This window comes from Etheostoma cragini, chromosome 15 (genome assembly GCF_013103735.1).
Source record: "Etheostoma cragini isolate CJK2018 chromosome 15, CSU_Ecrag_1.0, whole genome shotgun sequence".
In the NCBI taxonomy this organism is placed as follows: domain Eukaryota; kingdom Metazoa; phylum Chordata; class Actinopteri; order Perciformes; family Percidae; genus Etheostoma; species Etheostoma cragini.
Window position 1 is genome coordinate 8,809,447 of NC_048421.1, and position 16,045 is coordinate 8,825,491.

The following is a 16,045-nucleotide window of genomic DNA, read 5'->3' on the forward strand; positions in this document are numbered from 1 at the left end:
TCTGTGTGTGTGCGTGTGTGTGTGTGTGTGTGTGTCTGTGTGTGTGCGTGTGTGTGTGTGTCTGTGCGTGTGCGTGTGCGTGTTTGTGTGTCCTCCTAGACCTGCTGCGGTTACACAACAAGCTGCAAAGGTTATTCCTCCAAGGATTTTGCTACTGAGCTTTTCCAAAGGTTTTACATCCCTAACACGCAATTATTATAAAAACACACTCACACACAAAATGAACCCCAGCTCATCAGTAACATTTCAGGAATTACTTATAGAGAGAATGTGTAAACAGGACACAATTCAACAGATCACAGAAGGGTGTGCAACATTCTGGATCAAACAATAACACGATGTAAAAGTTTTATCTTCTATGATATGTAAATGAACCTTTTAAGCCGAGTGCAGCTGACAGTCCACACAAAAAAAATTAACCCATCATCACATTTGATATACTGATGCTGCTTGAAAGAAAATGGTGCGATATCAAGGGTAGTATTTGCCGTGTTTGTGACTGTCCAGCACAAAGCTTGTAAGTTGTTTTCATTTGCTAAAAGGCATAATGATTAACAAACAATTTATTTTTTGTACTGATGTTTGAGGCTACACACAATATAAAACTGAACTTGTCTAACACATCAATGCAGAAATGCATATCATAATTAATTATGAAAAAAGAGAAAAATGTCACCCCACACCTCCTAAAATGGGTGCATTTTTGAATGTGTTTTGTTTGTCTGGCCGTGTTTCAGTCCCACAATATGACTACAGCAAAGACACAAATCTCCCTCCTCCACATTTCCCTCTCACAGTTCTGCTTCCTCCTCTTCTCCTCCCCTACTCACTCTCACTCCTTTTATTCAGTTTTGAGGTCAGCTTGGAACTCATCTCAGCACCTGATCTCATCCTTTTTAGCGTTTTGCATACGCCTCTCGTCTGCTGGTTGACGGGATTCAGATGAAAGTTATAACACAGGTCTATTTAAATAAACCACAAAGAGGACAGTACACACAGTAATGCTCTCTGCTGCCAAAACCTCAAACGGAGGGTGAGATGGATCAGCATAAATCAGGCTAAAATCATCACAGATAAAATCATGCAGATTACTGTTTGATTACATTAAGCATTTGTAATCCGTTTTCTACGCGTGGACGTAGTGTGTGGAAGTGTGTTATTTATAAATAACCATGAGTGGCTGTCAGTCCCAACAGAAATCCTGTTTGTTAAGCAAATAAGTAGATGTGATGGACCCACTAGGAGTCACTTTGCAAGTTTAATAAGCGGTTTAATAGTTTGTTTTATCTTCATTTGGACGCATTACATGTGCAGCTTTTAAGTTGTAAGAGATGCTGGAGCTGATTCCAAACTAAGACACAATATTTAGTTGCTCCAATATTGATTTTAAAACAACAGTCCTTATTTATTGTTTGGTTGCAAAGCATGAAGTTCAAGGCAGGCAAACACGGATTTCAAATGAAGTGTAACAGAGCCATGATCTAAAGCCTTAATTATGTGGTGTGGAGAATTTCATTGGGAATTTTTTCAGCTTTACAGGAACAGTGGGAAAACAAAAGGGTTCATATGCAAAGTAAGATACAGCCTTTTATACTTATTACACGTTACGCATATTTTGTATGAAATCCAAGGAAAATCAAACTGGTGAATGTCAGTCCAACTTTTGTGGATTTATTCCTTTTAAGAATGATTTTCATCAAGTTTTGCAAATGAACTTCTAAAATGAAATAGGGGATTAGTTGATTAAATCAAACTGTGGAGGGAAATGTTTGCTTCTTTGCCATAATCTGCAGTTCAGGATTTGAGTCTGAGACTTATTGTTACAATTATGTTAGGACGTTTAGAAAAGGCTACGCAGGCTTTTGGAAAGGGAGTCAGCTACCAGACGGCCTGGATAAACGTAACACAACTTGAGTTTTAAAAACTGAAAAACAAAATGAAAAGCTCACCAACTCTCAAGATCGCACACAAAGGAATTGTTTAAAGTTTATGAATAATATGTATGGGATTAAATATACTGCATTGCAGTTTTAATTGAATCCCTTCCATTTCCATTTGCAGTATAATCACTCTTTCACACTCTCTCAAATAAAACACATGTGAGCTGCTGCAGATGCCAAAGGCTAAAACTCTCTAATCTTTATTCCACAACCCCTTTTTTCTCTGGGTACAAATGGTGGTTGTTCAAAACAGAGTACAGATAACCCGACTTATCTCCTACATCTATAGATCCCCCTCTCTCTTTCCGCCGGTCCTCTATGATAACCCTATTAAAATATTTTCCTTTGGCAAATCCCTGAGAAATAAATCCTCTTTTTCCAGAAAGAGTGGTGTGTGTGTGTGTGTGTTGTTGGGGGGGGGGGGGTCATATGGAGGAATACAGTTGCCTTGGCAACCCCTGATGGTTTTACTCTGCAGCCTGGCATCAGTGACTGGTAAGGATCAGTTTGCTGGGGACACTTAGTGTCGGGCGAGAGTCAGCAGTTTGAAAATCTACCATGAAGTGCACATTCAAATGAGGTGCCAAATGATTGGTTGATTACGACTGGTCACTCTTTCTTTAAATATATAAAAATGGATTACAGAGGATTCTTTAATTTATGAGCGGTAGATCAAAGAGAAGAAGCAAATACAACTTACGGTGCAAGACGAGTTCACTTTTCTTTTAAAGAAGTAGATTTATTGATGACATGTTTTGTAAAACGTTGTATAGTTTTTTGTTTTATTACAGCTTCATTACCTGTGTAAATCCAACCTGTACCTTCTTGAGAGAGGTTGACTGCTCATAATGTCTGACGTTAACCATCAGGGAGCTAATTCCAGTACTGTGACAGGATGCTTCCCTTGTGTGGACAGATCTGGTACTGCAACAGCTCACGCTATAGTAATATGACCAGTTTGGAAGTTGGATTTGTTGAAAGAGATTTCCCCCGATGTTGCCGATTGGAGGAGAGCTTGTGTTACAGCTCAGATAAAAAAAGTGAACTGCATCAATATAACTGAATGATAACCAATTTAAAGCAAAAACCTGGAAACCATTTGACCCTTCTTTAAGATCTGGTGATACTGAGAATGGTCTCATGTTTAAAATGTAATGACATAAAGAACTGGAGGTTTTATTATTAGTCTCGTTTTTTCTCTGTGTGCAGTGAGGAAATTGATGCAATTTGTCCCGTTTTATTCTATTTCGATTTAAATTCTATAGTGTTTATGTAACATGAGATGAACTTAGAGGAAGAGATCAAAGAAGTGGATTTAGCTATTTATGTGTTCAAAGACATGTAATGGAAAAAGCATAGCATGTGTAAATGGTCAAGACTCATTTCTGGATTATTAGCACACCATAAGAGAGGAATGTTTCAGTAAAACACTCTTGAAAGAAAATGCTAAGATATATACGTGAAACTCCTGGAACTTTTTATTTTTAAATGTCAGTTCAGCAAACCTAGATTATGAATGAATGGTTATTAAAATTATAGAAAATGTGGAGAATTGTGGTTTCATTTTAATTTATTTCCAAATGTAACCATCCTTATCATCAATTCTGTGATTTCAAACTCCCACAACCACTTTGTTCACTGAAATTAAAACATGTGCAGCTGGAGAAAAAAAACTTTGCAAGTTGGTTTTTTCCCACCAACGCCACCTTTCCAGTGCTGCTGATATGCAGAATGAACAACAATGAGTGTAACGACGTGTGTGTGTGCAAACACAGCGAAGACATGCACTGATTCCTTTTGAAACTTCACTTAATAATGGATTGTACATTTCCAGTAGTGGCAGCTGTTGTTGTCCTCCGACAACAAATCTCTGTTGAAAGAGCATGTACCGCTCACACAGCTAACCATAAATAAAGTGTCTGAGCCACTGAGGACGAAAAACATGCTTGTTCGTGTCATGCGGTGTAGATGTACTTTTTAAATTAATGTGAGATGTTGACACTGAGCACCTAATAAACATACATGTCAGGCAATGAAGAGTAGCTACAAAGTATCACAGTAACAATCTTTTTTTTCTTCTAATCCATGCCAAAATCCTTTACATCCGTAGAGAAAAGGCAGTCTCAAAATCCACCTGGATGGAGCGGCTCCTGGATCTCGGGTGGCGAGTTAAATGGGTTGATGTGAGCCACTGTTTCCTCTTCCACCCTCACACATCACAGCTCATATTTGTAAACTTCTCTGCTGTCCTTCCCCAAAGGCACTGGGCTTGTGAAGCCAAGGCTGACGGCAACAACCAGCCATGTCACTTGCATCATCACACAGAATGACGTGTCCTCTTCTTCCACATCACTGTGTAATGTCAGACAGTTCCTTTTAGAGAGCTGAAACATTGCATTGCCTACAATTTATTTATTTAAGTCCAAATACAGGCACTGAAGACTCAGTGGATTTCAATGTGGACCTGTAAAGAGAGGAGGATGCGGTCAGGCAACATACAACATTAATGAATTTGAATCAATCTGAAGCATGCATATGATAATAAGTTACAACTTCTAATGGAAATAAGTGCTAGATTGATAAATCAGCCAGGCCAATGTATCGGTGTATATGTCAGGTGATAACAAACAAGACATTTCTGAATAGAAATGCCAAATTAGGGTCAAGGAAATTCACAGGTTGATACCATTACATAGTTAGTCCACCAGAGAGCACTGACTGATGTGAATTTTGCAACAGTAAAATACCCTGATCATTTATCTTGGTCATTAACAAAAAAAAAAATCTAAGGGAGACAATTAGGCTACTTTTAACCGACACACTGTTATGTGATTTTATCGATATCTGGCTTAAAAATCCAGCATCGGTCGGTCAGCACCCAAATGATCATACAGCCGAATCAACACCTCTTTAAAACAATTTCAACAATTAATGTGAACATTATAACCTTTGGTAGGACTTATTACAGCGCTGATGCGTTAAACTGCATTAGTAAACTGTTTTTAAATGTAGTTAAAATTATGCTAACGTTATTATCTGAAGGACAAATCGTCATGCAAATATTGGTGGTGCCATGGCTTCAGACAATTGACGAATTGGAACGTTACACCAAGGATGTTTTGGTGTTAAATAGGCAACTTGACAAAGTAACATTTAGCTGGTCTGTTTAACATGGAGGAGAGAGGGTTTGAATAATTAACATTAACTTACCTGCAATCTGACATTAAACATCATTGACGCAATAAGATAGATATAAGGGAATCTGATTCGCAGTCGCCATGCGAGATCAAAGAATATCAATAAAGTCCTCGTCAAGCCTTTGGAAAACACTCCATAAGTCCGACCAGCAGAGCCCGAAAATCGGAGTACTAAATAAGAGAAACCCGCCATACAGGCGAAGTCTACCCGGACCGTTGCTAAGGTTACTGTGTCAGTTAGTGAGACGAACGAACGAGTAAAGTGCTGAATGATGAGTGAGGTTCATATTTCTATCGCTGTGTGACACCGAGCTACACTTTTATTGTCCGTGGTTGTGTTGGCAGTTCTACTCCACCCCGAGAGCTTCTCTACCGATTCCTGTTATGGTCAACGGGAGGACTTATAATGGTGAGACACACACGGAAGTTGAAGGTGTAGTTACGTATGGGTCTTAGCCCTGACTGTAGACTCTCAGGCTGTTTTTATTTTTTTTATTTTTTTTCAAACCAGTAGCTACCTACATAAACAACATAGTATATACAAACAATCTATGATAGAAAAAAACACAGCTGATCATACCTGTGATACAATCAGAAGGTATTACAAAATAGATTAATAATAATAATGATAATAATAATATATATAACAATAATGTATATACTTAAATATTTGTTCTTATATTCTTTAATTTTGTTATTATTATTATTTCATGTATATTTAATATTAAATTGTATGTATGTATATTTTGTGGGCTGTTGTAACACTGTAATTTCCCATTTTTTGGGATCAATAAATATCTATCTATCTATCTATCTAATAATAATAATGTGTGTTTACCATAATGTTATACATTTTAACAGCTTTCTTGTTTTATATCTAAATGTGGTGTCATATTCAAATAGTTATTGACATAAGTGTCCATAAGTCTGGAGTCAATCCATTTCTCTTTATGGATGTGAAAGTTCCCCATAAACGAATAAAGCAATTAACTTGATTGTTTGTAGGGGGGAGTGCACCGCCTGGAGGGCAGAGTTCAGGGAATATTCCATCAAACTAACGTTAAAAGGGTTTGTTGAGCTGACGTCTTTCCTCAATTCGTGTCACACTTTGAATAGTCCGTCTGACTCGTTATTTTATTTTATCTCCAGTTAAGTGACCAAGTTCCAAAAACTAACCCCCCACACATTTGGTCTAATAACATTCTCTGACTTCATAAAAACCGTGACTTGACAGCTGTTTTTTCTGAGGACGTTATAGTCAGAGGACAGTTTCTGTCTATATAATTATCGCAGCGCACCGGATGCACCATCTGGTGGCGGTGGCTAACTTCATTTTTTTCTTAGGGGTGGTGGCCATAGATATACGGGTGGTGGCCGCTGTTTTGCTTCATAGCTTCCAGATCAGCCCACGAAAGCATGGGAATGTCGCGAGGGAATTTCTGAGTAAACTTGTTAAAGTGCTAGATAAGTTACTGTAAGTTCCCCACAAGTTGTTGGACACCCCAGGAGCTCCGCTGTTACATCAAAGATAGTTGTCGAAACGCTGTTGGGACATTTCACCACCGAGCAATTCCGGACAAAGGAAAAGAGACTTGTGAGCTAACGTTAGCTGGCTCCCGGGCTAACTTAGCATTCCTCTAGCTGCGGCGCAATGCAGGCCATAAAGTGTGTCGTTGTCGGAGACGGGTAAGTTAATGTAATAGAGCTGGCTATACGTTTGTAGTTTCTCCCACAAAATATTTACCTTAAATAACGAAGCTGAAAATTATGTCATCTGACTTACGTTAGCTAACCACAACGTTAAAGGCTTTTGCATCAGATTTTTCCTAATGGGTAAAGTTAGCCAATAGGCTTAAACTTTAACTACCTGTTTATGCTACATTGGTAACCTTATTATTTAGTTAACTATCATATTTTGCAGATACGAGTTATATTCCACTAATTATATGCAGTATTATTGGTATGGCAAACTATTGCATTTCAAAATATTTAGTATGCTGGTGATTGGCTAGCGTTATTCTTTGATTTAGTTATATCCCGGTTACAGTGTTTTCCTCACTCCTGAGTGAGTCAGACATCACAAGGCATTTCACATATCCTTCTTAATCAGAGTTTAAGTTTGAGTTTGGCAACGTTTACTTGGCAATTGAGGAATTTGAAGAGTTGTTTGTTTGTGGGTGTTAGTTGCTGTGTATTATGTGTTACGTTACACATGCGAAGTGTTTCCACCTTCTTAAAAGCTAATTTTGTAGCCTATTTCTGCAACAGTTACAGATTAGTAAATGATTAAAGAATGAACTTTACCGGACTGACTTTAGGATGTAACAATGTGTGGGAGGTAAACATTCCCGTAGTGTGTTAAGGGTGTGGTGGATACCACAACAGCAGAGTCATTGATGGGCCTTTGACTTATTATTTTCAATTTCGACTAAGGGGAAGCTTGCACTAGGAAAGGTTCACATTAAAGGGTTTGACACAAGTTTCATATGTGGCAACTGCACTGCTCTAGGGCTGTTGTATGCAGATCTTGGAAAAACTAAACCCAGTCTACATAATGCAAGTATGCTATCCTAAAGTATGGGTTCACTTAACAGTGTTTTTGACTTGGAGGCTGCCGTAGAGCTGAAACAATAGGTCGATGGATCAGTTAGCAGATTGACAGAATATTACATTAGGGGAAATTTTACAAGCAAAAATGCCAACATTTACATGCTCTAGCTTCTTAATGTGGATATCTTGTATCTTTGGTTTTTGGATCACAGGTTGCACAAATAGGCTTACATGCCTGTTTAATGTGGGGGCATAAAATCATAAACACCAAATGTGTCATTTTTCCTCTACTTGTCCTCTTCAGAGCTGTGGGTAAGACCTGCCTGCTCATCAGCTACACCACCAATGCCTTTCCTGGAGAGTACATCCCCACAGTGTGAGTATCTGAGACTACACTAGACCTTATTTATTTATGTTAGACTAGAGATTGATCATTTGTCTCTGCCTTTGGTGAATATACAGTCACTGCAATGATTAAGGTGGTATCTTATTCCGTAGTTTGTTTTCTTGTTTAGATGAAAATGTGGCTACTTACAATCACTGCTGTGGACTGCAACTAAGTATACAAAAATGATTCAGGAAAAATTATGTTGTGGGACGTTGGGAGCAAAACCTTCACCAAGTCTGATTCTAGACCAGCTACGGACACAGCGTTGCTCTATATCACAGTCATTGTGGCATGAACAGGCTCAGCGGGCCGTTGATAAACAAGATTTTAGCTCAGTGGCAGCAGAGCCGAATAATAAAAACAATTAGTAAATGTCAAGAAAGAGTGGAAGAAGAAAAAGGCCACAGCAGATCAGTTAAGAGCCTCTTTAGTTTATGTCCCCCTCACCATTTAGGTCTGTCTTCACATTTATCAGTCTATGGGAATCCTGATGGGGTTAATTTATTCTCCCACTATTACTTGTGTCAGGTTCGACAACTACTCCGCCAATGTTATGGTGGACGGGAAGCCGGTGAACCTGGGGCTTTGGGATACAGCAGGACAAGAAGATTACGACAGACTCCGTCCACTCTCCTACCCACAGACGGTACAGTAAAAAAAAAAGAAGTCAGACATTGCGGTATTATATTTTACAAACTGATTCTCTTTGATGTGTTGTTTGCCTTTAAGAATATTTTGATGCCCGTGGCACCCTTACATAACTCATTTTGGAACGTTTGGCACTATAGATTGAATAAGCAAGTTGGGGGGGGGGACACCACACTTGTGTGACATCATGGTTGCATTGTTTTTTTTCTTACCAGGATGTGTTTCTAATCTGCTTTTCGCTTGTGAGTCCTGCCTCATTTGAAAACGTCCGTGCCAAGGTGAGTTGATGCGTTGCCGCTATGTTAAAGAGTAGAGGCTGTTAAGGGGTCTTCACGGATCAGTTTTATGACGTGCCATGATGAGAGGCATCGGGGGGGGGGGGGGATTTTGATAAGCTGTCAGTTTTTCTCCAGGGATGACTGAGATTGGTAAAGAGCAGCAAAGAGAGACTCACTCCTGCCTGTTTTGATACATCTTGCTTAATAATAATAATAGTATGTTCATTAGGAGCACAACGGGCCATCCATTAATTTCCCATACTCAATTTGGACTAGAACATGTAAACACTGGCCATATTCAAAAAGGCATGTATGATAATCTCCACACCTTTTTAACCTTTTAGGTTGAGAATATCCTTGCATCCTTCAGCTGATTGATATGGTTTTCCAGTCCTCAGCTTCACCTTTTTGGTTCACTCTCACATTCACTCTTGTAGGCTGCCCAAAAAGAAAATCTGGTAGTGTAACTTGCAATGTACTCCTTGGTGATTCTAAAAAGGAAATGTTCACCATAACATAGACCGCTTTGGAAAGTTATAGCCTTAACATGTCAATGTTGTGGTCTCTGTGCAGTGGTACCCTGAGGTGAGACACCATTGTCCCAACACTCCCATCATTCTGGTGGGTACCAAGCTGGATCTGAGAGATGACAAGGACACCATGGAGAAGCTGAAGGAGAAGAAACTCTCTCCAATTACATATCCCCAAGGACTGGCGATGGCGAAAGAAATCGGTAAAAACACATGTCCACTTTCTTTTCTTTTTCCAGAGTTGTTTTCACACCTGTAGTTGGTTTGCTCTGATCTGAATTGGTTGATGAGTTTGTAAATTTGGAGCGAGTTTCCTTTTAGTCTGGTTTCGTTTCACACCTGGTGACACCCAGGTGGACCAAAATTGCTTATTGGTCAGATGTGTCTGGGGCGGCAGCAAGAAATTGAATAAAGGAAGAAGGTCCTGTGTTCTGGACTAGTGGATATATGTTCCATCTCCATGGTTACCAGCTCATTTCATGTAAAAAAAAATCAGATATTGTTTCGCGAGCAACCTTACTGCGTCTGCTCTGCTCATTGGGACTTTGCTCTGCTGGTGTCTGTCTCCAACCTGCTGTCTGTTTCTGTGAGAGAAACCTTGCAAGCTGCTACAGTTTGCACGACCTGCTGCATCGCAGATTGCAAAGCACACCTGACTACAGGAGCCATTTACCTCAGACTTCCACAGCTGGTTCGGGTCGATCACGGTCTCCCCACAAACGAACAGCATCAGAGTTTGATGGAAAGCATACCAAGACCAACCTCTTGAAGGAGGTCTCGGTATGCGTGTTTGGGGCGCACCCGAGTGCAATTGTCGCATTCACAACTGCCGAAACAAACTGCACAAAGGTGGGGAAACAAACTCTAGTCGAGCTAACTAAACTAAGTAAGTGAGGTAGGTGTGAAAGCCCCCTTAGGCGGTTAGGAACGGGACCTGGTGTTCTTAAGCAAGGCACCTGTCCATCAACCGCTTCAGCATGTAAAGGTTCTGTGCATATGTGTGTATTTCAGGCCTGTTTGTAATGTGTATTCTAACAGAGTGAAAACATAATTTCCCTTGCAGGATTGATAAAGTTTAAACCATTATTAAAACATTTAAAGAATATGAATATTTAATGTGTTGTTTCCTCAGGTTCCGTCAAGTACCTGGAGTGCTCTGCCCTTACTCAACGTGGCCTTAAAACTGTGTTCGACGAGGCCATCCGGGCCGTCCTCTGCCCTCCACCGGTCAAGAAGAAGGGGAAGAAGTGCTCTCTTCTCTAAGACTTCCTCCACTGGAACAATTACAGGGGAACATTGCCGCTAGTGGTGAGGGAGTGGCTAAAGACACAGGAGAAACACACCAGTATACACACAAAAACAATGTACTTCAAATTCTTTCCTTCCATTAGTGTAGCTAAAGCAGTTCTACCAACTGTTTCAATGAAAAATTGGACATATGGTCAGATTTAGAAGGGTTTGTAAGCTCATAGACCCTAACTCTTTTCATACAACGTATACTGTATAGACATAAGGATGAAATTCTCGAGGCCTTCTAAAGTGGATTGGATGTTTTGTAAAAATGGAGCGTGGAATGTTTTCAATTTGTTCTTCCACTGGTTGTCCACCTTATTTTCTTTACTGTCTTGGTTGTTTGTTTAGAATGGAAGAAATATTGCCAAATACATTCTACAGACATGCTGTATTTTAACAGAAAATAAACCCTCTGTTCTGTTGTCTCAGACATTTTAAACCTTCAAAGTACATCTGACAGCTTGCTGTCTTGAATCAATGTCATTTTATTCATTTTCCCTTTTGTGAGGGCGGTCACGCGTCAATGCACTGTCGACAAGGAACTTGAAGTAACCTTCAACCATCAAATTACTGTTTGTGCATGATAAATCTCTTTACCAGTATGTTTTCAGTCCTAACAGATTCATGTTACTTCATTTTCATGGATTGAATGACACCTGAGAACAGATCGTCTGACACCAACTGTGCTATTAAACCCTAACAAGTCTAAATGATCCAGTATTTTATGTGTTTGGCTCCAGCTGGACCGGTCAAGTTTATGGTATTTTTTTTTAATTTTTTTCTCTTTGCAATGTTTCCCCAAAAGTGTATCTCAACTGTGTAGCTGCCCAGGAGTGCAACGCTGACAACTTAATTAGATATTGGATTAGAACTGTTTTGGTGGCGGGATTAAGAGCACCTTCAATGCTCTGTGGGCATTTATCAGAAATACCTTTGTGCAGCACATTTGATTCTTAATAGCATCACTACTGGCTAATCAATGTCACTACAAAGAGCATTTATGCCTGCTAATAACCGTAACAAAGCTACTGTCGGTTATGGTGTAGTATACAGTGTACTCACCTTTTTGTTATAATCATGTGATTTGATTGTTTTGTTTTTTTGTATCTTTCTTCACAGAAGTAACACTTCACTCACTGTATTGTTAGACTAACACTATGAATATCCTTTTCTTTATTACCTCTACAGTTAACGCTACCTTAATCTCCCTACAAGCCTAGCTTTTTGTAATTAATGCTGATAGCATGTATGTGCAACATATACTGAAAACTAAGATTAGAATCGCAACAGTTATATTTTTTGCCTACTTACAAAATGTATTTGAACTACTAGATCATGGGTTTAAGTACATGTTGCTCATATGTATTGTATTCAGACATCAAGCTGTGCTTTAATTCAAGCCAATGTTATGACTCTTTAGTTTTATGGATAAAAGCTATTGTCACTTTTTGAGAAAGCCAATAAAATCAAGTAAAACAGACTCTGTTCTTCCTCTTATTGGACAGTGCAACCTGATGCAACACTTATTGACTGACACCTATTTTGTTGAAGCATGAAGTAGAGCTAATGCCTTTGGGGCCCGCGAATCAATTTCCAAATATCAATATATTGGTTACAGGCGTTTAGTTGGAATTATACCAACGTTAGAGGACGCTCCCTCGAAATGCCAGCAGGTTGTTGCCAAGCAACTGTGGCATCGTCAAATCTCGCCCCGCAAACACTTTCGTTCACTGTCTATGGGCAAACATCGTCGTGGACCAAGAGAATCTTGTCGTCCAGGCAAGACGAGAAACCAGTGCTCCAGACTGCGACTAAATGGTCGCTTAGCTAAAGGTTTTTTTTACACTGCTCGCATATGTGCGACCTGAAAAGTTGACGGCTTTTGATTGTTTTGATTTCATGTTGACAAACGAGGAGAGAGCGAGTCTACCAGAGTTCAATTTGTGTAAGAAGGAGCAGGCTAGTGAGCGATAAGTTGCATTTAGCTACATTTCCCCGCCGTCAGACCGTACGGTGAAAACACAAGTCTCTCCATTTATTTTGAATGCGGGTAGTAGTAGCCTACTGTGGCGGGCCACGTTAGGGAGCCGGAAAAAAAGCAGCAGCCTGCAATTAAAAGTTGCGACCCAGTTAACCCGACGTCAGTCTGCGATGGCCACGTATGTAAAGTGATCACAGGCTGTATAGTCTATGGATTGGACAGGTGTCGAGGCGGTTTTGAGGCGGTTATAGAGTCCCGTGCTGTACCGCTAAACGGGAAACACCACTGCATCTGTCGCTACCACAAGAAAGTTTTAAAAAGCTAGCTATGTCGGTAAAAATATATAAATTTTGTGGCCCCCTTAATCACAAATGTTGCCCATCCCTGCCGTAGCCTATATTAGAATATGTAGATGCAATGGGCAAATTGGGAGGCTTAAGATTAGAATCAGTTACTGCTGACCTGAAATAACTATACAGTCAGTTATGTGATTTAAAACAATCATTGAAAAGGCTTGTATCGGTTAATATAAGTAAATACTTGTTACACTAAAAAATACACTTAATGGAACATTATCTAAGGCTAGAAATCTTTTTTCATTATAAGTGGATTTAAAGAAGACCTGATTATACAAATTAAAGGAAAGCCATATGTATATGATGTATATTACATTAGTTTTAGACTGATTGGGCCACTTGTCAATCAATTCTGGCAACACAGCTGACTGGATCCTATTTCACACAGTCTGGACAGATCCTAATTGTAGAGCAAAGTTAAAACATCAAAGAAAGGGAACAGCTGTGACAAACTGCTTCCATGGTTTGCACATAGGTACAGTAATAACTTGCATGTGCATTTATTACAGTATGAATGTTATGTCAACATAATTGACAATTCATAAACCCACAAGGTTTTTATAATACATTTGGCACAGAATCAAATTCTGAAATCTTAAATTAATTTACTAACAGTCCTCATAGAAAAACAGTCCCTCGTTGGCTTCGATCAAGCACAATCTCAATCTTGTTGCCGTGGTTCAGGGCTCAACAAATCGCAGTAATATCCCTGAAGTTGTAGGTATGCTGGGAAGAAAAGAGAAAAACGGTATTCAGTAAATAAAGTGAAATTCCTCAATTGTCCAAGATGAGTAACAATTCAAATAAAAGTTAAAAACAGATTTCATTTAGATAGATATTTTCTGGTTACGAGAGAGAGAGACAGCATCTAGCTAGAGGGTTGTAGCAATTAAAACATTGCTGAACAGAGGATAATGAAAGTATACAAACGTGTATTACCTCTCTACAAGCTCTGCACCAACAATGTCATGGACATGGTATTTCATGTGGAATTTCACATGTGAGGTTGTCCGCCGCTCCTCCAGCTCTGCCTTTAAGATTTCACTATATTTGGACTTCTTCACCATGCCAAGCACTGCTTTACGACCTAGGAAGAGTGGTGAGATGGTAAGAAAACAAACAGTCCTCCAATTAGCAAAGCACTGTCAAAATCTTGTAAAATGAGAATTTTACATTTGACATCATTAAAGGAAAGGGTTTTTTCAGACTCTCTGTTTCTCTTAACACCCACCTTGTATAAAGTACTTGGTGAATTTGCCAGAGTTGGGAATGGAAAGCCACCAGCTGCCTGCGTCCCTTACAGTGAGGACACCTGACTTAACCAGCTGCCTAGAGGGTTGAGAAAATAAAGTATGTGCTGATCTTTGAACATTTATTTTTACACTCTGTAAAGTATAATGTTCCAAACACTTGAGAATAAACATATTAAATCCATTTCATTAGGTGGGAAGTTTTTAAACAATTATTCATTTTGGAAGTGAAACTTGAAATAGATCGTAGTCTTTCATACGTTATCTCAGAGTCTGTAAAGAGGAACTCCCTGAGCATCTTGTCTTTGGTAAAGCTCAGGTCTGTGCAAGGAGAGGGCAATTTTTGCAAAAACCTCTCCACTGTTGCTCTTGTCGCTCTGCCCTCCTCTCCAGCCAGCACTTTGGCCTTGTAATCTGAACCAAAAACCAGCCCAAAAGTGTCAGCATCAAACCCGAGCTGGAACATCAGCAGTTCTCCTTGTTCCCGCAGTTTATTCTGTGGACCACAAGCAGGGCAGTGGGTTTCATTAGCAAATTTATTTAGATCCACATGTGATCATACGACACATACGAACAAATGAGCCATCTTACCAGCTCCTTGTCCACCAAAGTCTTGTCACTGTGTATGCTGTAGAGCTGGTGCTTAAGAACAATTTGAGGCAAGGTGTCATTGAAGAGCTTCCTGGGGAACAGCGTCATGAGGTATTCAAGGGTGGATCTGATGTCAGTCGGTCCTTTAAGCAGTAAATGTAAAGTGAATTTTACATGAGGTGATATTTCAACAAGTCTGTAATTAGCATTTTAGCAGTCACGCCTACCATCTCCATCACTGACAGCTCCAAACTCCTGTGTGCCATTTCTTCTTTTCTTCACCTTGAAAGTATCTGAAATCAGAGCCCGTTTCCTGTTCATACCTGGAGGAGAAATTGTGGTAGAGAAATCATGACTTGCAGAATAAACCCCAGTTGCTTTTATTATGCCTATGTGAGATTTTATTTAACTGGGATATCAGAAAAATTGTCATAGACAATTTTAAATGAAACCGCCTCACTTCCTAACGTATGACCGCTAGATGAACCAGTTCAACCAGTCAATGTTGCTTCTCATCGACGGTTAGTTCTACTTTTGTGAAACAATGGCTTGTCTAATCAGGACGAAAAAGTGAGCTAGCTACCTAACTTGAATCACCAGACGGCAGAAACCCCCCTTTGAAGATTAAAGCCACCAGCTTTAGGTTTTTATACTTTTTGACTGTCATTTGGAAACACATTTTGGTCGGACATAACGTTACAACATTTGCCACGACTCCACCAGGTTCACTTGGTTTGTTCTATCTTAGGCAAGCTAATACAGCTAACCTAGCTAACGCTACACTGACAAATAAGCAAATATTTGACCAGTCAAGCTAGCTGAAACACTTACCTAATAGTTTCTTATAACAATAACATTAGGTAGTATTCACATCGCTTTGGCCCCGTTCTGTGGGTGTCTAGCTAGAGAATCAACGGTCCGTTGCCGGAAGTGGCGCGGCTACCCCCCACCAAGCGGTTTGGAGGATAAACTGCATACGGAAGTAGCTAGTTTTGAGTTTGGTGTTATGGGTTGTTTGGTTGTTTCGGGTTGTTAATGTTGCA

The 16,045-nt window shown here is 39.6% G+C and overlaps 3 protein-coding genes across 6 annotated transcripts in view; 1 reads left to right on the plus strand and 2 right to left on the minus strand.

Annotated features, from left to right (window-relative positions):
• The window catches only part of LOC117958740 (serine/threonine-protein kinase 19-like), a 16,672-nt gene extending 697 nt beyond the window's left edge, over positions 1-15,975 (minus strand). The window contains exons 1-7 of one of the 4 annotated variants that reach the window (XM_034895339.1): positions 15,834-15,909; positions 15,230-15,325; positions 15,003-15,145; positions 14,672-14,907; positions 14,393-14,490; positions 14,101-14,248; positions 13,797-13,887 (exon numbers count right to left, since the gene is read on the minus strand). In XM_034895339.1, coding sequence (XP_034751230.1) covers positions 13,842-13,887; positions 14,101-14,248; positions 14,393-14,490; positions 14,672-14,907; positions 15,003-15,145; positions 15,230-15,323 — 765 coding nt within the window. In that variant the 5' untranslated portion in view covers positions 15,324-15,325; positions 15,834-15,909 and the 3' untranslated portion in view covers positions 13,797-13,841. Of the gene's footprint in view, positions 1-13,465; positions 13,888-14,100; positions 14,249-14,392; positions 14,491-14,671; positions 14,908-15,002; positions 15,146-15,229; positions 15,338-15,829 lie in introns of those variants that run through there. The other 3 variants (XM_034895337.1, XM_034895335.1, XM_034895338.1) reach the window with 3 other exon arrangements.
• Positions 3,635-5,544, minus strand: LOC117958742 (small integral membrane protein 10-like protein 2A). Its single transcript, XM_034895341.1, has 2 exons — positions 5,151-5,544; positions 3,635-4,404 (listed from the first exon to the last, which is right to left on the minus strand). The coding sequence occupies exons 1-2, from the start codon at positions 5,328-5,330 to the stop codon at positions 4,384-4,386; spliced, it is 201 nt and encodes a 66-aa protein (XP_034751232.1). The 5' UTR covers positions 5,331-5,544; the 3' UTR covers positions 3,635-4,383.
• LOC117958741 (ras-related C3 botulinum toxin substrate 1-like) lies at positions 6,459-12,304 on the plus strand. The gene is made up of 6 exons (XM_034895340.1): positions 6,459-6,823; positions 7,992-8,063; positions 8,604-8,721; positions 8,939-9,001; positions 9,575-9,734; positions 10,664-12,304. The coding sequence occupies exons 1-6, from the start codon at positions 6,789-6,791 to the stop codon at positions 10,792-10,794; spliced, it is 579 nt and encodes a 192-aa protein (XP_034751231.1). The 5' UTR covers positions 6,459-6,788; the 3' UTR covers positions 10,795-12,304.
• Positions 15,976-16,045: the final 70 nt, after the last annotated feature.